The sequence below is a fragment of the Sinohyriopsis cumingii genome, chromosome 12, assembly GCF_028554795.1.
Source record: "Sinohyriopsis cumingii isolate HCF-2022 chromosome 12, ASM2855479v2, whole genome shotgun sequence".
Classification (NCBI taxonomy): domain Eukaryota; kingdom Metazoa; phylum Mollusca; class Bivalvia; order Unionida; family Unionidae; genus Sinohyriopsis; species Sinohyriopsis cumingii.
In genome coordinates, this window is record NC_142972.1 from 55,299,719 (window position 1) to 55,324,135 (window position 24,417).

The 24,417-nt window shown below is 34.1% G+C and overlaps 1 protein-coding gene across 6 annotated transcripts in view; it reads right to left on the bottom strand.

Moving 5' to 3' along the window:
- Positions 1-24,417, bottom strand: part of LOC149786492 (death-associated inhibitor of apoptosis 2-like) — a 51,199-nt gene that overhangs the window by 10,735 nt on the left and 16,047 nt on the right. For 3 of the 6 annotated variants that reach the window (XM_089976956.1, XM_089976958.1, XM_089976961.1), the window contains exons 2-6: positions 11,099-12,288; positions 10,580-10,731; positions 5,899-5,962; positions 4,209-4,373; positions 1,816-1,991 (exon numbers count right to left, since the gene is read on the bottom strand). In XM_089976956.1, coding sequence (XP_089833082.1) covers positions 1,816-1,991; positions 4,209-4,373; positions 5,899-5,962; positions 10,580-10,731; positions 11,099-12,095 — 1,554 coding nt within the window. In that variant the 5' untranslated portion in view covers positions 12,096-12,288. Of the gene's footprint in view, positions 1-1,815; positions 1,992-4,208; positions 4,374-5,898; positions 5,963-10,579; positions 10,732-11,098; positions 12,289-16,791; positions 16,882-20,714; positions 20,954-21,029; positions 21,313-24,417 lie in introns of those variants that run through there. The other 3 variants (XM_089976957.1, XM_089976960.1, XM_089976959.1) reach the window with 3 other exon arrangements.

Here is a 24,417-nt window from a genome sequence, read left to right on the forward strand (position 1 = left end):
CAGATAAACTCCAAATGGTATGCACGTTTTAGACGTTCAGTTTGTTATCAAGCTGAACACATATCTGCAATCAAACCCAACTAGTTGAACTGATGATACTTCATTTGTTTTGTGTCTAGTTTAGCAAACTAGACTAGCTTAAAATTTAAGACTTATGATAGGTTCCACTAAAAAGGACTAGTATAAATTCTTTACTCATATAAGGTTTCTTGTCTCTATCTTAAAATGTTTTATTACACGATTATAAAGTTGCCTCGCAGACGACGCAGCTGAAATGCAGTGGCTCAGTTATATAATCATGAAGAGAAATCGGCATTTAATAAAGGAACACAAGTCGCTGCAACAGTCTATTGAGGGAAACCATTTGAAAACAGAAAATCTCAAGTATGTGTTGCAGGCATCATATAATGTCACCCAAACCAAGCACATAACTAAAACACACCCTCATACACACAAAGATAGTATCCCGTTTGGATCAATTATACATATACGATTCGTAAAATTTATGTAGTGAATGAGTACTTAGATATGGTATAATCTTTACGATGCCACAATATACATTGTTATATTTGATAGTTATAAATTGTCTCCAAACATGTCAAGCCTCAGACAGCATATGTAACATCTTTTACGATGCGGAACATTCATCCAAAATACATCGAGTGATATGTATCTTTTATTTATTTTATATTTGATTTAATTTAATTGTTTGTTTGTTAGTTTTAATTTTTTAAATTCCATTATTTGCTATTGTAATGTAACTTTATTTACTGGAATAAGTTCAGTTCTGACTGATTTTTTTTCTTCTTCACGTAAACAACTTCCAAGACTTCCAAAAATTCACAAAAAAACGAAACCAGTCCGATATTTGCTTATGCACCTTATTTCGCATGAACAATAATATCATACAATAAATAGAATCTTGTAGAATTAATTTAACGAAATCCTACCGAATTTTAAATAAGACTTGTATGCATTAACCTTTCCAATGGACAAACAGTTTCACGTAATCGTGTCGTCAGAAGAGAGAGGAAGAAAAAATCAATAATTTACCACTGGGTAGTAAAACGTATATGTGATGGTCCATTGTGGGACAATTAGAGAGTTTTGTGACATGCTATTTCAGAGTGCATTGAAACATGTATTAAACAACATAGACAAATATTTTCTTTTCACGTGGAAATGTAAGACTATAGAACAAACTGATCCATAGTTGATTTATTTGCATGGAAGGATATCAGTTGCATTCAAGATAATTATTGTACAAGTGAAGAATACGTAACAGGTGAGAGCGATCAGTAAGGTGTGCACTAAAACAAAATTGTAGCAGCAAGAAGGAAATACGTGTACATCTGAAATTATTTGAAAATTTTGAACTCCATCTCGATCATGATTATTTAACTAGAATACCTACATATTTCTAGGTACAATTTAACAGTCTTAGCAAGAGTCGTGTACCCATTATTCACGTCTATTAATATATGCCAGGAATTTCTTTAGGAATCTTTCTAAATGGTATAAATGTTTGCTGATTTAAAAGAAAACAAGTGTCCAACGGACTGAGTATTCAGTTTCTTGGGAGGGTTTTATAAGAAGCACTCAGTTTATTTATTTACAAATCACTAGTAAATGATGAAAGATTATGCAAAGACTTGAATGCTCCGCTACATTATGCATCATTGACGAATTTCACATGGAACTGTTGAATACGAAAAATAGCTATACGTAAATACTTACGTGTTGAAAGTGCAAAAGTTAAAGGTTGAAAATTGTTATTTTACACCGTGTTAGGCGAACGTTTAACTGAAAGCATACCTCGTCGGACTGGTCTGCCATTCTTCTCACAAGGTCTATAAAATCATGACCTTTGACTTTCTGCACGAAAGGGCATTGCGGAAACCAGCGAGCGTGTTCGATCCAGGGCTCATCATCTGGATCCCAGTTCTTGAGACCTCCATCACAAGCAAAACATCTGACAATATCGTCGAGACCTGAGAATATAAAATGTGTATTGTCATTGTATCTATAGGTCCATGGACATTTTACTGTTACGTATATCTGATTTAATCTATCTATCTATCTATCTATCTATCTATCTATCTATCTATCTATCTATCTATCTATCTATCTATCTATCTATCTATCTATCTATCTCTCTCTCTCTCTCTCTCTCTATCTATCTATCTATCTATATTAATTTAATTGTTCGTTTGTCAGTTTTAAATATTTATTTTTCTTACATGCTATTGTAATGTAAATTTATTCAATAGAGATGATACTTTCTCAGAAAATTGTTTGACATTGACTGTTAGTTTATAAACAACAGATGTTTATCTAAATTCTGACCTGTATTCAGAATTAGTAAACAAAGTTCTATTTTATTTTGAAATGATTGGTTGTTGTCAAGGTCATAATGGGACTACCTGGGTTAAGAAGTAAACACTTTTTATTTTTATCCTGGGAATAAAATCAATGGTCTAATCATGGTCATATTATGTGTATGTGATATAAACATTATCATGTAACCCCCCTCTCATTTCGCAACTGGGGTTAATTTCGAAACTGTGTCTTATGATGCGATATAATCTTTGTTTTGAGAGAGATTTCTCCGTTTTAGGGCTTTTTACACTGATGTCAAGTTAATTTGTTGTAGCCAGATTTTAAGTTATAATTTTCTTCAGAAGAGTTGGATTTCAAAAGGATTAATTCTTTATTCTTCGGAAATACTTGAAGAGTACTTACATAGATTTGGAAAGACATTGTTTACAAGTTTAATTTGGATTTCCAATACAGGAGTGTCATTATTTGTATTTCTACAAGGAACTGTAGATAAACACATTACTGACTATAGCATAAGTCATCGTCATCCATCGTTGATTGTACATCAGGATTCGAATTTGAAATTAATAGAACATTTATTACTAGAACGTTTGTAATTTAATTCGTGGATAATTCTTACATTATTTTTTCGATTTGATTCTTGAAACCGTAAGTTCTCCTTTTTACATTTTTACATAATTTTTCAGGAAAATAAAGTATTTGCTAAATTTAAAAAAGCTGGGTGTTTTCACTCTTTCTGTGTTACTGTTTATTCGAGCATAAACACGTAACATTACCATCAGGTGAGTCCTTATTAGGTGGCGCTATACAGTTTCGCATTTTCCATAGGATTAGGATTTTAAAGAAAAAGAATTTCTCCGGCTTTCCTTACTGGTTATACTGGCTATTTAAAAAAGACCATGTATATCTTAGGTATAATTAAACGAACCTTTAATTCCCTTTATTTTGATGTATGATTGATGGGTGTACCATGGGTTATAGAGTATACAGCTTGGCCTTACTTCAAATGTGCACCTTTCAAAAATGTGCTAGCTCTACTTGGTCATTTTCACTTCCTGAACTTCAGAGGTAAATTGTATAAAAAAGAGCCAATAACATTTTTTTTTCATTTTATATATTTGGTAATCCATTCATTGCACTTTCAGAAGCTGGTATTGTCTAGTCTGGCAAAATTCATTTTCCTTATTTTAATAACTGCTTTGTATAGTGTACTTTAGACTAATTCAGACTGATTTTTTAACACAAGGGAGCAGTCATTTTAGTTAGCAGTGTTCTTAAATCATGTAAAATTTCCAAAAGTACAATATCCAAAGAAATATCATCCACATTACATTACTGTAGCATACAGGCATGCCAACATTCTCTCCATTGTGCATGCATTAAATACAAACTACTTCACCTTACATACGTCACTCTCTCTAAAGTACATATTAATTGGTGAGCGCCCCCTTAGTGCTGCTACGGAACAAATTAGTTGATATAGGTTAATATTGGAAGGGTTGATCTGCAAAATACAACGTAACGCACAAACAATATTATGCAAAAAGTGGGGTTTTGTCGCCAAAAATAGTTTTTGTATTGTATAAAATAAAAACAACATCTTTTAGTACATCTGTGTTATCATGGACTACTAATTTCAAGTATTATGTTCATGTTGTACAAATGGATGTCTATTAGTACTGTTTGAAGACACATATATTAGTTGGCAATAACACAGATACTTTTCTTGCTTGGTCCAGTTAAAATTTGTTCACGCATCGTATTAATTCAAATTTTGCAAATCTATTCCAATCAGTTTGTAGGACAGATTAATTAGAAGCTCGTTGAAAGTGCGAAGCTACATGAATAATTACAGAAACATGACTTACAAGTGTAATAAAACCCTGCCTGAGCAACTTGTTCAGGTCTTTGTTTCATAGACAGCGGCCATTTTGTGAAGGTAGATAGGCGCACAGTGTAAGCCTGATATTGTGGACTTCTGATGTGGTCACCAGCTGTAAAGACTGGGACAGAGCTGCCACCAGTGGCTCCCCCTGGAAATACATTTACTGAAGATTAATTCTCTCTTAGTAAGATATGGGAACGGTTGAATATTTAAGCACAATTTATAAATCTAAATTTAAGATCTTTAAGGTGAAAATGAAAACCCGAATAACCTCTCCAAAATTACTATCAGTTAAAATACAGTGAAAAATCTTTCAGATGTGTCTGTTTTCTTTGTGATGAGTTCTAACCATTAAATTTGTACACCTCGTTATAAAAATGCCAAATTCGGGAATCGCAAAAAATGGTTTGCCCACACATCCACTTGCTTTCTATTGACTGCACAGTGTTATGTTGATTAAGATGCAAAGAGTTTCCCTATTCTACAGAATTGTATAACTTTTCAATACAAGATAAAATTATTGATCAACGATTGCAAAACGTATTTGATTTTATTATTAGGAAATCGTGAATTGGATAAAAGAATTATATTTCCTAAAATGCAAGTGCTCGAATTTTTTGACTATATTCTCACAGAATCACATTCATTTGAAACATCAGGAAAGTCCTTATTCTGCTGATAGAAAAATATCCAGCTCTACATGATTTGCATTTAAAGCGATACACTCCTCTACTGACATAATAAACAACACTCGTTTTATAAAGCATCCGTTACTGCAGAACGTTTAATATTTTAATACCAAGGTCCATTAACGCCAAAGGAGGATATTTAAAATAACAAACTTTGAATTTCCTGTACTTGAATATATCTATTTTCTTTCTGTATCAATGACGATAATTTTTCTCATTAAACGGCTAATGAATGAGTTCAAATATTGCTAGGCCAGTAATAGGTCTTCACTATTATTTTCTTGAATATATCTTCAGGCAGTTTAGTATGCGAGCAATATTAAATAAAATAATATTTTAGAATTATGCAGGAGTCGGTTTGGTTCAATGAAATTTCTTAATAAATTTTGAGAAATATTTGCCCACTTTCATATTACCTCTCCAACCAAACAGTTTTCCAAACCCAAGAAAGGAAAATAAGCACAAAAACAAGTAACAAATTAACGAAACGTCCATTTCTCCCAGCGAAGTACCAGACCATTTTCTTTTTGCTAGCTAATATTGCCTTCTTTAAAGGCACACCAGCCTACACCGGTAAAATATTATAATCCTACTAACTGGCACACAATGATTATTCTATAAAACATATGAGGCTATTAACAAGTATACAATGTATATACTGTATGCTTACATAAATTAGTCCACAGATTCATATATGCAAACAGGTACGTATTTACGTATATAGTACACTTGTGTGGGTAAGTAAGAGATTAAGTAAACATGTGAGCAAATGGATGGCCTGACGAATGTTGAATATATTAGTAGTATCTCGATACATTTTATGTTGAACTATACATCTCAATTGAGATCGATGCGGTTAGAGCCAACCGATTAATGAAATATGAACATAAGATTTTGTGTCGGAATTTACAGTTTATGGTGTGTTTGAAATTCTAATTGTAGATCCATTTAATTTTACACGTATATCTATGAAATGCCACATACCATTGGTGGATGAACTTGAGAAATGCTCCCTTCCTGATATCATCTCACTTGATCTGATTTGAGCCTGAAAAATATGACTTTGAAAATTTAAAGAACATAGCTGATGTTGTATTGAAAATATATTCATATGCTCAAAAAACTTTTTTTTTAACAGAGTCTATTAGGATATCTCATCAAATTATTCAGCTCTATGAAGAAATTAATGAGCAAAATACTTAACATTTGATGCATGTAATTTATTTAAGAAATAGTTTATGTGATGATAATGTAATGTGTACTTAAAACTCATAAGTTAATTATGCTGTAATCTGTCAAACGTACTTACTGAATTATATTTAGATGAATATAATAATCGATACTTTGTAGAAACTGATAACACTGTAATCTTGACAAATAAACTATCATCTCCTTCTAATAAAAAACAACTGAGATCAATGAATGACACGGCAAATTAAAATATACAAGAAGACTGTCGACTAAGCTAAGGAATGGAAAGTTACGTACATTCCAGTTTACCAGTGGCTCATCCACGACCCTGTTATACATACTATTCCGCTAAACCTCCAATACAATGTTACGAAAACTACTAAAAAGAGAGAGAAATCATTTTCATAATCCTAATACAACCGTAAATCTTTCTAAGTCACCCTTTGTAGCAAAACGTCATTTGTTCCCTCTCCTAAATTTACCACAAAAGCAAGCAACTGAATGTCACAAAGACTTCAGGCGCAGAATGTGTGTTATAAAGCCACTTTCCAAAAGAGGTCAAATCAAGGAGGAAGACAGCCAAAAGTAAGCAGCGACAGTATGGAGAAAAAAAAATGATTCGTTCCCTCTGAAAAATTCCTGTGTTAACTTTACTCTCTTCATTTCATTCATGAAAAGTTAAATCTAAAGTCTCCCATGTCGAGCAAGAAAAAATCCAACTTAATCAAAGAGGAAGAGAAAAGACTGAGATCATTAAAAGCTTCAGCTGATATGACAATCAGACCATGGGCTAATGGTTCTGTAGTTGTTCCTATGGACCTTGAAGACTATATCAGTGAAGCAAGCAGAAAGCTGTTGGATGTCAGATTGTACCTTGAAAGGAATTAACCATGACCCATCACTAGAATACGCTATCACCGAAGGTAATGGATAATATCCACTGATATGTGGAAATAATGAATTGGGAACATGGGCACAAAGAGCTTGACGAATTCATAATTTCCATCAGTCGAAAAAATTCACTGCAGAAATTTCAAACATCGATCACATATTTTGGACAAAATAACAAAAATCGCGTCAACAAGACATTTAATCCAAACCGACAAACAAAAATCTGCATCTTCTTCTATCTAGCAGCCACCCAAGGCACATGACCCAAAACATCACACACCCTCAATCACTTGGAGTCTGGAGAATATGCTCTGATGATATAGCTTTTGATGGGCTAACCCAGCACCTGACAAAGCGGGATTGTCAATAAGGATCTAACAGCGGAAGCGATACAGAGTCAAAGATGATGTGATGACCTTTTAGAATAAATTTAATAGGAAATATGGAACAAACACCGTTTATCGTCACGTTCGATCTACACAGCCAACAAGTATTTCGTATTATTATAAACACTTGCCAGCCACCTAAAATGATTACAGCAGAGTAATATGTTAATAGTGAAACATTCAGAGCCATACCATAAAAGCAATACGAAAAATGCTATCTACCTTTTAGCATGCAGGACATAAAGCACCCAATATGTCGGCGAATCAGAAAACAGAAAGAATGTACACATATCGCACTATCAAACTAAACGGAAAACAAACAAGCAAACAGAAAGGAAAGAAACACACTGACGGAAATTTTTCTTCTGACAGCCACGCTTTCAATGACGCAAGACTAAATTTGACCGCCAATGAATTAAAATAGAAACACAGACATTTAAAAATTTGAAAAACCTCTTGGATTCACCCGCTGTAAACATTCATAACGACTTCAGATGGGCAATTTCTCCTGGATAGATAGCAAGAAATTTCGAAGTTATCCCTCCCCAACATTCCTGTCTTTAATTCGCTTTTTTAAACCATGGTGTCCGTTACTAATTTTCCGCTAAAATAAATCAAATGCAACCAATGTTTATTATTTTTTTTGATATATTGTATTTGTTAATTAGTCACAATATAACTTTGTTGCATTTCTTTATAACAAACTTTTACGATTTTAAATTGATCGTGATTTCACCAAAAATACTAAATCCAGAATGCAATTTTAATCGGAATGTTGTTGACAAGTTTACAAATGATGGAGACTTTTCATTGCTGAAACAATTTTGTAAGCTACACATTAGATTCATTTGCTCTGATCGCATAGTCAATAAATCAAAACGTCATGTAGATTCTATAAAGCAATTATTTTTATTGTTTTTGTTCATGTCAGATTGTGTAATCGTCCTCTGTAGCTTTGTACAATTTGTCATGCATATGTGTTTAACTTTTAACCATGATTATATATTGTAATAATCATTTATGAACAACATATTACATTGGTAATTTTTGACCATGATAGCAAATTCTATTTTACGATAGTGATGCGGTAAATAAGTTGTTTACAGCCTCGATAATGATGTGGACTATAGGTGTAGTAGTTTACTATTGGTACTATTGAATACTGCGTCACGTATTGTGAAATTTGTCATATGGGGAAGAATTGCGGTGTAGAAGTCGTGAAGATATATATAAGGAGAGATGCAAACAATTATTATTCTTATTTTTATTACTATTATTGTTTTATATTCAGTTTGAATAAGTATTTAATGTTGTGTTTAAATTTAATTTGCGAAATGATCATATGACGGTTCGGATTAAACAATATTTTGGGATTATTATATGCTCATTTGTTTCTCCGTTAAGTTTACATTGTCAGAAGAGTACAGTATTTTTCCATACTACACTGCTTCATCCTGCATGACACGTGTATCTAAAAATAGTATCATATATTGGGAACTACTTTGTAACAAAACCATGTAGACTCATCTAGCATATGCTTTAGCGTTTGGTTGATTAGATTTGTTTGTGAATGAACAAAACAAGCTTTTTCGTCCATTTATAAAGTAGAGATGATATAGTTAACAATGTGGACGAGTGCACTGAGTCAACAAGCGAACGAACCTACCATTCAGATCATTTGAACAGTTATTTAGGAGAAATAGTCGTAGCTCTTCGCACATGAAATGGATCGGACTATGGCATCTGCTTTCTAAGGTCTATAACAAAGCATATAAAAGCATACTGAGGCCAAGGGCTGCTCACATCAGTCAGAGACATACCTTTTTACAAGGCAGTCAAAACGCTAAATTGAGAAAAGATGTAACTGAACGTTTTACTAGGAAACAACGAGCCTCAGAGCTAATAAACAAAGACTACGAAGAAGTATAATTTACGCTGGCTAAATGGACTGCCACACAACAGCTGCGTTGCAGTCTTCCCCGTTTAACTATTTTGATAAGATGTTAGACTTGCGATAGCAGCCATACAGGTTATAGCTGGATTCCCTCCATCAGCGAGCAAGCAAAATGACAGGGTGTAAACACATGTTTTCTTTAGCTTGTAATAAGAATGGTACACAATATTCTTACACTTTATGCTTTCCTGAATTTCCTCAACATACGATTTCTTAGTTAGTTCTGTAAATCCAAATGACATTACCCATGACATTCATTTCAAACATTGATATACACTACGTAATGTTACTGTAATTTCGATTAGATTTCCAACCGAAATCACAGTCTCCTTACTGAACTCAAAACGAAATGAATATGATATTCCATAGCAGATTTGTTGACAACATATATTAAAAGAATTTTTTTTCTTCTCCATATTATGATTCCAAACATTCAATGGCAGAACAGAAACTGAAGGTTAAACGCAGGTCCATCCACAGCTCAGATTACATGTGCATCGGACATAAGTGACTCAGCTAATAAATCAAGTCTATCTCAAGCAGAAGATCAGAATTGAGAGCGATCAAAAAAAAAAAATTAAACTCCATTCATTCCAGACCTACTCCAAACGTTGTTTCCATGAGCATTCATTCACAATATGACTCTTAATTTCAATTTTAAGTAGACCAAACGAGATTTTTTTTAAAAACTATTCCCGAGTGCGCGACGAAGTTCAAAGGTCGCTGGGCGGTGCTATGTATTAATCTTATTACTAATTGTTGAGGAATCTACTTTTGCGCATTAATATTTTAATACAGAATAGATTCATTTACTTTGTATTTTGCAGTGTATTCTTTTTATTATTAAGCCTTAGGTAGAAAACCAATATGAGTGTATAATAAAAAGGTTACTGATTTTGTATGGCAAGATATGAAGTCTTTTTTCCAGGCTAATGTTGCACTTTCAACGTCGTGCAGTATTACTAAGACGAAACGCTTTCATATTTTCACATACAAATGCAGTAACCTATAATTATTAAATAACTTTTTGCTAGGGTTTACAAAACGTGTTGGTGTTACTTCTTTCTGCTACTGAGTATAAAAACATACAGTCAGAACAAAATGAGTACATAATCGTAGATTCTGAACGAGCTTGAACAGAGAAACCATTTATATATATATATATATATATATAAATCTTTCCCGCTCGTCTCTCCAATAAAAAACAATGGTGTCCAAATTTACGGCAAAATGAGATGCTTACTTTGTATTGATTCAGGGTGTCCACACCAAGAAGCGTCTCAAGAAATTGACAATCCGGCGATTCTGTGATGTGCTCTAATAAGGGGTCTTTATCAGGTCTCCAATTTTTGTGCTCAATACCGCACTGAAAACACTGTACTTCATCCGCTTTGCCTGCAGAAAACATTGGTCTTTTACCATGCGAAATTGTCCTGTACTTTCTTTTTTTTTAATGTTTTAAAGTACATTCTAAATACGACGGATACAGGAGAAAAATGGGTAAAATTATCCTTCATTATATTTTCGTACCGCTACTACTACTATTAAGAATACTAATACTAAAATTAATAATAATAATAACGGAAACATATCAAACATTGCATGGAAATGAAATTCTAAAATTGTTCCGATCACATAATTTTAAATTGTAGTCTCCAATATAAGAGGAATATTTAAAATATTTGATAATACTAAAAATATGACCGGATGAAAGATCAGAGGTAATATAGTCAACTAATATTATAATAAATGTTACACCCACCTGTATAAAATAATCCTGTCCTGGCCATCTCTTCAGTATTAAGGTTGCGAAACTCTCTGAAGGTAGCATATGATGCTATTCTTGCATCGTAAGTACTGTATCTTGGATGTTTCGGCGACCGTTGCCGATTTCCGTTCTGTTCTTGTGCATCATGAACAGAGGAAGGAATTGAACCCGAGTTGGATGCTTCTTCTAATCGTCCTATATGAGTCGGATTGTTGTTACTCACTGTAGCATTGTGCACAGCATAATTTCTAGTGCGTGTTTGGTGGATTGGCTGTGGCCGAATAATTGGATGCACATCTATAGAGTCTTGTCCTGCACAATCGGCCACAATTTCTCCTAATGATGACTGTTCTGCAGTTAAAGAATGAGGATCTATATTGCTGTTCACAACGTCCATGAGGGAGGCCGGATTTCTATTATTGGTACGAAAGATGGGATGACTTGATGTCGCAAACATTATTTCTAAATCTGGACAGTAGTTTCTACTTTTTAATTCTGCTTCCATCTTCCTCTGAGGTATCAGAACGTTTATTTTCTTTCGTTTATGCTTTACGCTGATGATATCTTTCACTCCATTCATTGATCTGATCTTTTCTTTCAAACATTTTTTAACTCCGTCGTATTCAAACTCAAAAATTGTTCCGTAATTATTCGAAAGGTCTTGCAAGATTTGAGCCAAACTATCCGTTTTGTCTGTGGCATAAGCACGCTTATTGTCGACTAAGACAACTTTCCGGCTCTGTTGATTCAAGCTGCAAAGACATTTATGAACTGACGGAAATATCATGTAACTGTTTTTTGTCATATGTGCCTGAACTTTATGGTTAGAAAATGACTCCGGGAAGTAGTAAATTGTTTTAAACAGTTTATCAATGATGATAGCGCCATTTTGAATCATTTCAAAATTTCCTCTACAAATGTCCATCCGATAATTCTTCTTGACCTCTTTCAAATGTAATATTACAATGTTGCAGTCGATTAAGCTCTCCATTGTGAATTAGAATGTTGACAAACACTTTTTATATCTCAAGAAGGATTCAAACTCAGGACACAAAACTTTTTGTAGTTGTATGAGCTGATACTTTTATTCCCCGTTTAACGCATCCTTGGATCTCCTCGCATTTGGAAACTAGTCCTGTCGTTGGCTCTTGCTGAATGAGCAAAATTGTTCTTCCCCAGAATTTCTGAATAAAATAAAAATGCATAAATAAATAAAATTGTCGGAAGCAATTGTTACAAAATAACTTCGTTTATATCAGGATGCCAAACATGGAGTTCGCTGACGACAATTCTAAGGCGGATAAATCAGCCCCAAAGGTTGCAAGGGCAGTTTTTGTGCATCATTTTGATGGGGCATCCACCTACCTAATATAAAAATTCTTAAAAAATAGAGTACGCAATTGAGGTCAAGAAGGTTCATATTTTTGGATAATGTAATAAATCCAAACATAAGAATACTATTCGTTTATCGTGACATGTAAATGGGAGCTGATGTCAAAATATATCCGCAGAGTGCAAACGCATTTCCTTTCTCATTGTGATAATTATGAGAGGCATTGTGTATTAAACAGCTTGATGCAGTTTGAAATAGTTGACATCCAGACAGTTTTTGATATATTTAGATATTCAACTTGCCTTGAACACTTCGTGTATAGTGCTTTAAAGTGGCTAGCTCTGCTTCCTATTTAACTACTGGTATTTCACTCTGTGTGTGTGTGTGTGTGTGTGTGTTTGTTTGTTTGTGTATGGGTGTGTGTTGGCTTTACATCCCAGTATCTTTCTTTCGGTCCCTGCTACTACATGATTTTATTGAGAATATTTATCTAACCCGTGAAAGGTCGTATGATGGTTTGTATTTAACAATGATATAGTGGGATCACGGACAAAAACAGCAAGGGGAAATAAATCTTTCAACCTTCGCGGCGTTTTATTTAAGTTTTAAAAACTTACATGTCTCCGTGTAATTATTGCCGTTTCAATGACTCCCTTGAATAATTTATATTACATATTATTATGTTTCTAATTTCTACTTATTGAAGCAGTGCTTATAAATATTTATAACTTGCTATGTAAAGATATGCGCGTCCGTAACTTCGAATACTTTGTTCACCTTTATTTTAATTTTAATTCATGTAAGTTAAAGGATAATTATGTAACTGAAACACGGTACCATTCTTCGGGTGAATGACATTTTAAGTAAATATTAATATTCAAAATTTTCTTGTTCAATATAGCTGGTGAATTAAATTGATAAGCTTCAAAAGATTGAAATAATAATCTTGAAAGTGTACATTTATTAGATGGATATAGCCCATACATGCTAGCAGTTATATCAGAATATATTTACAAGAACTGTTGCATGCCATATAGTGTTGCACCTATTCGTCTGCCCGTCACACATTATGTACGTTTTATCTTATGTCCAGTTTAAAGTATTGTGGTGGGACGACCATATTCAGTGTTCACGTGTCTAGTTACTTTGTCAAAAGCAGGCCATTCCAGCTAGTATTGTTTTACAAATTACTATATAAAGAGATAACACGTGATGTTGAAATGTTGAAGTGTTGCAAAATATCATTAAATTTAAGTTTCAAGCGAAATCGACCTTTTACCCGAATGAATCAATCGTGAACAACACATTACAAGCACATGATTCAGATTTGTATGTTATATGCAGAATGTCCACCACACTTAACACAGTTCTAATGGTACAGGTTTTACATGAATAGCTATGTCACACAGATTGACAGGTGTATATGTCTGGGGGGCTGAGTCAAAGATGAAAATACAGAGAAAGATGAAGAGATATAATATAGCTAGATTAAATAATTTAAATTATTATAATCCACGAGGTATTTCGCAATTTTCTGACGGTGTTCTATGCAAATCTATTTCAAAGGTATTGCAACATTGTTGTTGATATTTGTCATGTGATGATATGTGCCACAATATAGATTATGATGTTTAAAAGAAAATCCAGCTACATTTTTCTGTTGCAATATTTTAAAACATTTTATAGAGAAAGCGGAACATTATAAAAGACCTGTAAACTTTTTTCTTTGTATGTTTAACGACTTAATTACTGTAATCTTTAATAATTTAGAATTTACATATTTACTTTAAAGTATTATTTCTTTCAATGGAAAAACAATTTTAATATTATGAGCAGACTTTCCCCGTGTCCGTATGTTATTGGAACAGATGACACCTATTGGCATAGATATTCGTTAGTCGACACTCTTTATCCCTCTCTCTTAATCTTTTGTTTGTCAACTGTGGTCAAATAACTTTCTTCCGTTTTGCTTTACGTCAATCAAATACATATTATAAATGATATGTAGTGCAAGTGAAGATTGAACTTTGTCTTGGGATAACGTTCCTCTCTCATATTTAGACTTAGCAATGTCCTACGTTATAGCACCTTGTCTAGTACTATGGATTAGTCTAGTCACGCGTTTGATACGCCCATTTTTGGCTACGTTCGGCGCATGTGTGGCAGGGAACTTTACTTAAGCAGCTCTCTGGAGGCAGACCCAAGAATACTTGTGTCTGCAATCCCGCAACTTCTTAATTCATTCTGTACAGCCTTTATATTACGTTTTGTAAATTCTAGAATTTGCTGCTTTGTCCTCCGAAGAGCTTGAGCTTCATTTGGTTCTTGCCAATATGTCAGCATAATGCTGATAAGTATCCGAAACACTTTAGCATTTTATTTGGAAAAATCCCAAAAGTTGTGGTTCTACTGTATTCCTTTTATGTCAAATTAATTAAAAAAAAATACATTGTCACGGATTATTCTATCCTCGTTAGAAATTTATATCGAATACTAATAAAAATGTAATAATGATATGAATTGATTCTTATTTGCTGCTTTGTTTCTCGAACCCGATGCAGTATCAAGGTTGGTGGTCTGGATACAAATTAAAAGGTTAGCGTATAGCTAGTATATATGTGTCTGGGTGATTTGGAGAGAGAAAGCTACATAAATCAAATTATTGTACATATATTACGTATTAGACTTTCTGGATGGTTTCTAATGGGTTCAAAGAGTATACTCGTTGATGTCCCAATTCAAGTAGTTAGATTTGCAATCAAAACATTTTGTATGTAAAGAGTAATGCAGCTTGAGCTGGGCGGAGCTTATGTGATCTCGTTCGTAAAAATCGCCAGTCCTTAAACCAGTTTGCAACAATGACGATTATATTCGGCTTGAAATGCAATAAAGGATTAACAAACTTCAACGTGAAATAAATGAGCGCTAAAATTTACACAGCACACATATTTTAATTACACATACAACCTACTACTAACGTACGAAGGTGATATCCTAGTGGTTTATTAAATAGCTCAAACTGAGAACGTGGCGCTCAAGAATCTTTGTCAGTGTACAGTCTGTTTTCTAATACCCGACATAATATATTGGCTCACACTTTGAATGTTTGGTCAAATAATTCATATGCTTATTAAAGTAAGATCTCCATACCTGCACATAGAGCTAGCGTCGTTTTCTTAATAAATCTCGGTAATGATGAATCAACATTAAAAGGAATGTATCCGATTTTATTTTTTCTGCATTCCTAAGAAAATTTCTTCTCTTTTTTATTTAAAAAAAATATCGAAATATACTTTATTTTATTTAAAACCACTTGTATCAGTTTGCTGCTAGTAACGGCTGTTGTACTGCAGATGAATACGTTGACATATGCCCACATGACACAACATGAGTAGTCAATTTGACTAAGCATATAACCTATTGAAATCATCTTGAAGAACCTTACAAATCAGTCATACTTGACGTCTGTTGCCGTCGTCTGCTCAACATTTAAGTAAATCGAAACAGAGCTTCACTCACTTGTAAAGCAATTATAATCAATTCAGAGTAGGTTATATTATATTCTTTAATATAGTTTCCTGATGCTATTGTAGATGACACAGTTTAAGGACGATAGTTTCCACTCTCTGTAATCTTCTCTTTATGACAAACTGTACTAACCTGACCTGTATAGCACTCACAAGGGAGTGTACAATCTGAGAGGGACAGGAAGAAAGGTGCCAGCAGATGTTCGGCATGATCTTTGATAATTCTCATGGTACTATTTGGTTAATATTTCAGGAAACGAAACAACTTTTCTCGATAAACGTTGTGGTTCTTTCTGCTGTTTGAAGAGACCAACTATGTCGCGCATTAATTCAATATAGTCTGTAGTGTTTAAGAACAAAGATATTATTGGTAGTGTTTTATCTCCCTCCGAACTGAGACTAAGAAATTGCGTAGTACATGTACAAACACACACACACCGCAAGCCCAACTAAACCTAATAATCGATGGATAACATCTGGAAAGAAATGATCTTCTATAGAAACCACTACGTAAACTATGGAGACTAGGAATTACTATCTCATCGTTATACACCGCCCAACCCCACCCAAGACCGAGGAACATCAGCCAATAGACAATATAACTCCTTCGTTCTTTTAAGCAGTAACATGTATCCGACACTGTATCAACAAGGAAGTAATGAATATATAGAAATATAATCTAGACCAAAGGAGGACGACGAGAGAGAGCATATAGGACTGAATGTCACCTGGGTAAATTTCTATCTTAAATAGAAGATATCGATTACATTAATCAAATGTTCAAAGTGTTGATAACTGTTTTTTTTTAAATGTCTTCATACACTTACCTCTAACAAGGTATTTTAGCCCCATAATAAGAAAAAAGTTCAGTACAGCCAACTATCCTACATGTGTAGCGTTTCGAGTAATGACACTTAATAACTCATACTGTGTTTGTCGACCCTGTGTCACACTGGTGCGTTTCGTGAATATACCTGGTAACGCCTGTGACGTCTATTTGTACCATGCGTATTCATTCATTTTAAGTTGCGACACTAACAATCTTATTTATTTTTCATGCATTATATTTTGCATTGTAAAGATTATTGACATTTGGTAACTCACAGTGGGTTTATCTCCCCTTAGGCACGCACTGGTGAGTTATGGGTATATATGCATTTTCATTTAATGTTCTAAGAATCTTAATTACTGTTTTCTCTTCATGCATTATATGGCTATCTTTCTGTTGTGTGACACCTGGATTGGTTGAACTATCCAGTGCAGTATAGTTATTCTCACTGGTCAGTGATGCATTTTGAGCAAGGCACATCATATAGTATGTTGTTCATACAGATAGATGAACTCCAGGCCAGGATTCAATCTGTTGTCTGTTCTTCCACTGCATATAAAGTCGTTTTCTTTCGTGTCTTACCATCTACTGGCAGAACAAAATAAACATTAGGTCCATCTTCAAAGTACTTTTAGCGCTTTGATCCTAACCTTATTCATTTAAAAGTGAACTGACCATATAGTCTAAACTGAACTATGAATTTATGACAGCTAATATATGTTTGTGTTTGTCAGTAAGTAAAACTAGTTTGCCACTATATCTGTAAAATTGGTGCACTGCCATGGAACATGAATAATTTGCTTACATGTAAAATATTAACATATAATTATTATACATTCAAGGTCGACATTTTGACATAGAATCTATTACGTAAGTATTTTGCAATGCTCAAAGTACATTTAGCCTACTGAGAAATAATGTTACTGAACTAAGAAACATGTATCAGTCATAATTTGTAATAATCAATATACAATGTTCATCATTATTAATATGGTTAGGCCATATATTATGGTCTAGACATATCCATCATATACGTAATACCCTCCTGATTAATAACATTCTTCATCTGACACCTATCAACAATTGTAAATATTAACTGTACCGTTCACTAAATCCACATATGGGGTAATGTCTTGTCCGACTATGATAGTGTATGCGTAGTTTTCTGTTTGTGTCTACGTATATATACAAAATAAATATGGTCGATTATGTAAGCTAGCGCTTTTGAGTTTGCATTGCACGCATACTTCATACAAAGTACCATTAATATTACGTTTTTGCTACATGCAATATCCAGTAGTTATAGGGATGTAAAAATATTCACACTTCTTTATACGGTAAAATGTGCCCGCACTTCTTAAATTAATCCCGGTAAAACGGTTAAATAAAAATGGTAATTGGAATATGGAACATCGACCGCGAAACGTTATAATTCTGTTACAGTGACTGTAACCCTTTCTACCTGACACAAATACTATCAAATCGACAGACTCATCCCTCATCCAAATACAACTATCTATCACACAGGTTAAATATAAAACTCTGAATGCACCCATTTATTTAAATTGCAAGGAAATATTGTAAATAATCATGACTTATAATAATATTGAAAATGGAAGGCTAATGGTTGCTAGCTGATGCTGTTAGCATGAGAGAGAGAGAGAGAGAGAGAGAGAGAGAGAGAGCATTGATACAGTGTATCGGTGAACAGCTTCCACTTCAAGTAAACATTATACTTTTATCCACTTTGAATGGCAATCGTTAATCCTTCACTCTGAATTTACGGAAACACAAGTCACTCGAAAATGAATACATATCCTTTTTGGGAGGTGCTATCTATGAATGATGGACTATATTACCATGACAACACTCATGACGCTCACTGCACGTTCATTATTACCGTTTTCATGATAACAGCATTGAAACAATTCCAATAATAATGTAACCTAGGAATGTTTTTTTTTCTGGCCCTCTTCTCATAATGGTATCTAAAACATAGATTGATATATTGCGTCGCTTTTTATATCAACATTACGATGCATTTCTTTGGGTACCTGATATGCCATCCTCCTTAACAGACGTAGATTCGTTTAGTGTTGAAATATTATATATTCTCAGTTGTGGTTTTCATACAATTTAGCATAATGATTAATACGCTCATTTTAAGTGTATAATAAAAAGGTTATTGGATGCGTATTAAACAGTAGTGGACCCTCGTTAATGAAGTGCAGAACGCAGTCACAATGTCTTGGGTCCAATATGTTTCAATACTCGTCTATTATCTTATACGTATTACCCATAACTATGTAAGATGTTCCGACGCATTCGCATTTTAATGTAATGGCAAAGTTGTCCGCATGTAATGACCGTCTGTATGTTAAGAGTCTGTAGTAAACTGTTCTATTCTAAAGTGAATACAAGTGGCTGATATTTTATTTCAGAACTAGTAATGGCATAAATTGTTATAGACGCAAAATAATGAAATATTAATACTTGGTATTAAAATATTTGTTTTGCATTACTGATTATAATAGATTTTGTAAAATTAAGAGTGCAAAATGATGATATTTTTCTTACCTTCCGAGAAAGAAAATGAACCCACCAACCGTTTTGGATATTTTTATATGAAATATTTCCATCATGACTACACGACAGCATATGAAAACTAGCGTAACACCGATGTCACTTAAAAAATAACCAACACAACAACACGCACATGCTAACTTCAAATATCAATAAAGGTTTTACTTCAAGCTGTCACCGGGTACACATCTATCTCTCAGTGTGTGACACAAAATCAATGACATTAAAATAGAGCTTTTGTCTTTTCCTCTCCGTTTATAGATTCGCGAGAGTTTAATGATTATTTCTTGATTATAGGCAATTGGTGTTGGGAAGACAATTCTAAAGCAGAGTATTTAGCCAATGTCTAGGAGCAGACGTCATAATTTACAATACCAGAAGGCTTTTATAGTAGAATGGAACAGTTTAGTAAAATGGATGACCATTAGTTTCTTAACATAATTAACTCTTGAGTTCTTTGTTTAGTGATTTGAGATAGGATCAATTGTTTGCATAAAGTGTTTGTGTCGTGTTTTGTATTGCAAGGCGTAAAAGTCTAATATTAAGTTGTAAAGGCTTATCTATAAACCATAAAAATCTAACCTCCCTCCAAAAAATAAATAAAAAATAAATAAATAAGCAAAACAAAAAATCCCATGCAAGTGTGAAATTAGTTTCATGATGCGTGGACAATAAGTTTTTAGGGAAGAAGTACTGTAACATTTGCACGCTTAAGAACCAGTCAATTCACAGCGACTATTTTTTGACGTCCTTTTTAATACTGGAAACAATGGACCTCAAGCCATTCGCATGCACAAGTTCTTTAACACGTTTGGTAGTGAGAAACCCATCACGTAACTGTATATCAAATTGAAACAAAATATGGCGAATCATAACAAATGTTACTTTCCATGAAATTTCTTTTCAAAGAGAAGGGGACGAATTTAATACGAATATACATGTTGTGTGAAAAATGGCTTCAATTCTTCGTCCTTTGTAAAGTAAAAAACAATTAGATGCATTTAGGCCGAGTTAGAAATTTCGAGAAATAAAGATTCGGATGCACAACGTCTATCGTAACAATATAAGTTTATATTTTCTCGCTTTCAAACCTTCTTTCTACTCTAATTTATTTTATATTTTATAGGCTAGCAGCTGTATCACCTGATTGAATACACACGTCATTTGTTTATACATGGAAGACTTTCAGTTCACATTATAGTGAGAAATAAAGAAAAGAGAAATATCCAACAACAAACATTTAAAGGCTAAAATCGATTTAGCAAATGTAGGGCGTTTGGTTATTGAAACGATTGCACATACTATATATGACCAGCTATATCATAAATAAATACTCACTATGATGTGGAATCCCCGGCTGAGTGATACAAAATGCTTAAAAAATGGGACTAACAGCTGTATCGCATGGCGCTTAGCATCAAGAGGTTAGTGTTAGGTATGGTTTGCCTGGTGTCAGGATAATGTGACTGGGTGGGACATCATTATAGATGTCTGCTGCATGATGCCCCAGTGCTAGAGATTACTATAAACTTCCACACTGCAGACATCGTAGCGATATGACTGAAAAATTGTTAAAGCTACGTTAAAAATCCAAATCACACACACACTATTATGTGGATGTAGTGTAGAGGTAAGATGAGAGAGATTCATTACCAGTTGTCAGTTGATACGATGGATGGAAAATAACCCGTTCGTGCCGTTGACTGATTATAAGTAGGCCAATGACGCATTGCGGACGTAAATCCTGCTGTGTCTAGAGCTGCCTGGTGTAGCAGGATACATGCAAAGACTTATCGTAAATCGCATGGTGGTTTGGAAAGTACAATTTACAATTCTTAAGTATGTGTTGTCTAGACGTAACTGGAGCCTATACCAATCAAACTCACCGAGAAATGTCATACCTATGAAACTCTTGCGCATAATAGGGAAGAAATAGATTACCTGGTGTCAACAAACAGTATTGTAACTGCTGGCATGTGGACAGAATTAGGTATCGACAAGTGAACAACTCTAATAAGCAGACATGTATAAAATGAAGACACAAAGGTTGCATACTTCAAATGAGATAACAACAGTGAGAAGATAAAGACCAGATACTTAGGTTACCCTCTAGACGAAGACGATACAGTTAGTTGTAGATAACTGTAGTATATTTGGTCCAGATGATAGCAGCATACCCTGGACAAGAACAAACAACTACTAATCGATAATCAAATCTAGCTTATCCACTGCACATTAGAACATCGTTATTTTCCTCCCAAAATTTCAACGATTAAAGGACATGACTGATCATTTAAAGACAGCGATTACTCAAAGTTTATATGTTGTTTCATGTCATGTCATGTCACGAAACAACAGATAAACTTTGAGTAATCGTGGTCTTTAAATGATCAGTCATGACCTTTAGTCGTACATGAATGACAGATCTGGGGTTAATACTTTACAGTCGTTGCAAGTTATATGAACACGCCCATGGTTATCATGAAATTAGCTCGGAAGGGTCGAATGGTAAGATCTTGACCCTTCCGAGTTAGTCACTTTGCGTTAATTGGTAGAACTGGAGACGCTATTGTCAATATAAACGAGTGCCTCTGCCATTAGGGGATCAATGTTGAACCGCACGCAGACAGTTGCCAACGATTTATTACATACAACATTTCAATGAACAGAAGACTAATTCAGTTTAGTTCCAGATTTGGTAAGTAGTTAATAACATCGAACTGAACTTCGTGTCGGACATGATTCGAATGCTTCATCAATCTCATTCCTACAATGTAATAATGAAATGATGTTGTTGTAGTTGTTGTAGGGTTGAACGCCATTATTCAGCACAAGATAGGCTATACATCGCGGCCAGTATAAATGGTTGAGGTAGAAGCAGGGAAAACCCTGCAAAGAACCACTGACCCACAGGAAGCTACTGGCAATCTTTATCAAGTACACACATTGGCTGAGCCTGAGACTCGAACACATGCAGACAGAGGTTAGTTGGCAGTGATCCGTAACGGTGAGCGTTTTGGACCACTCAGCCACTCTGGGCCCCGATAATAAAATTAAAAATATGTATAGTATTTATAAACATATAAAGGTCTTCTGAGTTTTGACATGGTGGGTGGGTGTGGCATTGCCAAATATCACATATATTACGTAATAAGTGAAAAGGTATACATTATCAACTTAAACAACTGTCATTTAAATGTTCACAGGAAATCTGTTTTGCGGGAAATGTATTTTATATGAGCTAAAGGTGTCACAGATACTGCATTTTACGCCCAATATCTTTGACATAGTATTGAGCTATTGCATTATAATAATCGTGTTGAACGAACACTAAGCAACAAGCAGCGAGCGTTAATTTTTCATATACAGGAGGGTTTTGGTGAACAATTGACGTAGAAAACATCACAATGCTATATAATGTGGGCTGCCATATTGGTCGTCTTCTAATCGACCGAACCCATTGACATTTATAGCACATGCATACCTGTGATCCTATGGCTATCAAACGTTCCATGTTCAAAGCACGGTTATTGTCGGTATCGATAATAGCACAGAGAGTTCTGAAACACAGCAGCAAATGATTTACTTGCTTCTTTACATTTCATTTATTTTCCTCTCTTCTTTCACCGCATGTAGTTATATATATATATATATATATATATATATATATATATATATATATATATATATATATATATATATATATATATATATATATATATATATTAGTGATGATTAAGTAATAGTTTTCTGTAATTGCAACACATATTTGTTTCTATTGATTTTTAATGACATTTTGCGCACTGGGTAAGTTAGTTTTAATATTTATATAGTGTAACAGTTGCGAATCTTTTAGAAGATTTTTTAGCACATAGCAGAGGAACTTTACAGCTGGCATTGTGACGCATAGCAATTTAAGTTCATGTATGAGCTTATGGACCATTTTATTTGCTGTCCATGGGTAATGATAGTTACTTATTGTGTTTGCTGCGAACATGATTTATCTGATAACTGGTAGGCAAAGTGGTCAAGACGAGCTGAATTGTGTTGAAGTATCGAAAAATGACAAGGGTTGAAATGATGCAGGAACAGCGTTTGCACCTGCTGACATATTTGTTATAGGTTAAAACTTTGGAGAGATAGGTTTATTAAAAAATGCGTCAGATTTGTGGAATTATTCAAACCTCGATGAGCCTTTGTTAATAACCCCGATTAGATATATCTAATCACGATTCGACAAGTTTTACAAATAATATACACCTCAAAATAAGTCAGCCTATGTTCACGGAAGGCGAGATCTTGATTCCAGTAATATAGGAGATATGTCTCTCGTACAAGTGTTTAAGAGAGAGGTGTTTGGAAGTATTTGAGAGGCACAAAACCTAAACATTGTCACTACATACATGCTCCATATTGTTTTACACTGCATCAAAGTCTGTGGAAATACATATATAGAATGGTTTTATTAGAAGTTATTCTTTCTCACAATCACGACTAAACGTTACAGGTTACTTAACTAGCAGAAATGGGTCATCACTATTACCTTATATTTCAGCCATTTATTCACAATCCGATTACCATCCTTCACATACCCGTACTGAAATGTGCACTACCAATAGCCCTTAGATGCAAATGTGCTGGACAAGTGCAATCAAGTCTTGGTATATGTGGGACTCACGGGACTAATTAAACTCCACAAGGAATCAATTACTTCTCAATTCTAAAATGGTTTGATAATCCCTTATCTTTCAGTATAAACCCATTTTGATGCAAGCTTCTGTATGGCGAACATTATGAGCTCGGCATATTTTCATATGCGTTCTTTTAAAATATGTGTAATAAATTCCCCAGCTGAGTTCAACCTCGAGCAATGCATGCATGCAGTATTGAGGAAAAGGTCTAACTATAGATGAGGCATATTTCGGCATTTTTTTTTTCTGACAGAAAGATGCTAAAGATGCAAAGCTCCGAGTGTCCAGTAACGTTAACCTCATTGCGCAACGCTATGTATTAAAACTAGAGCTGATTTACATGAAAAGGT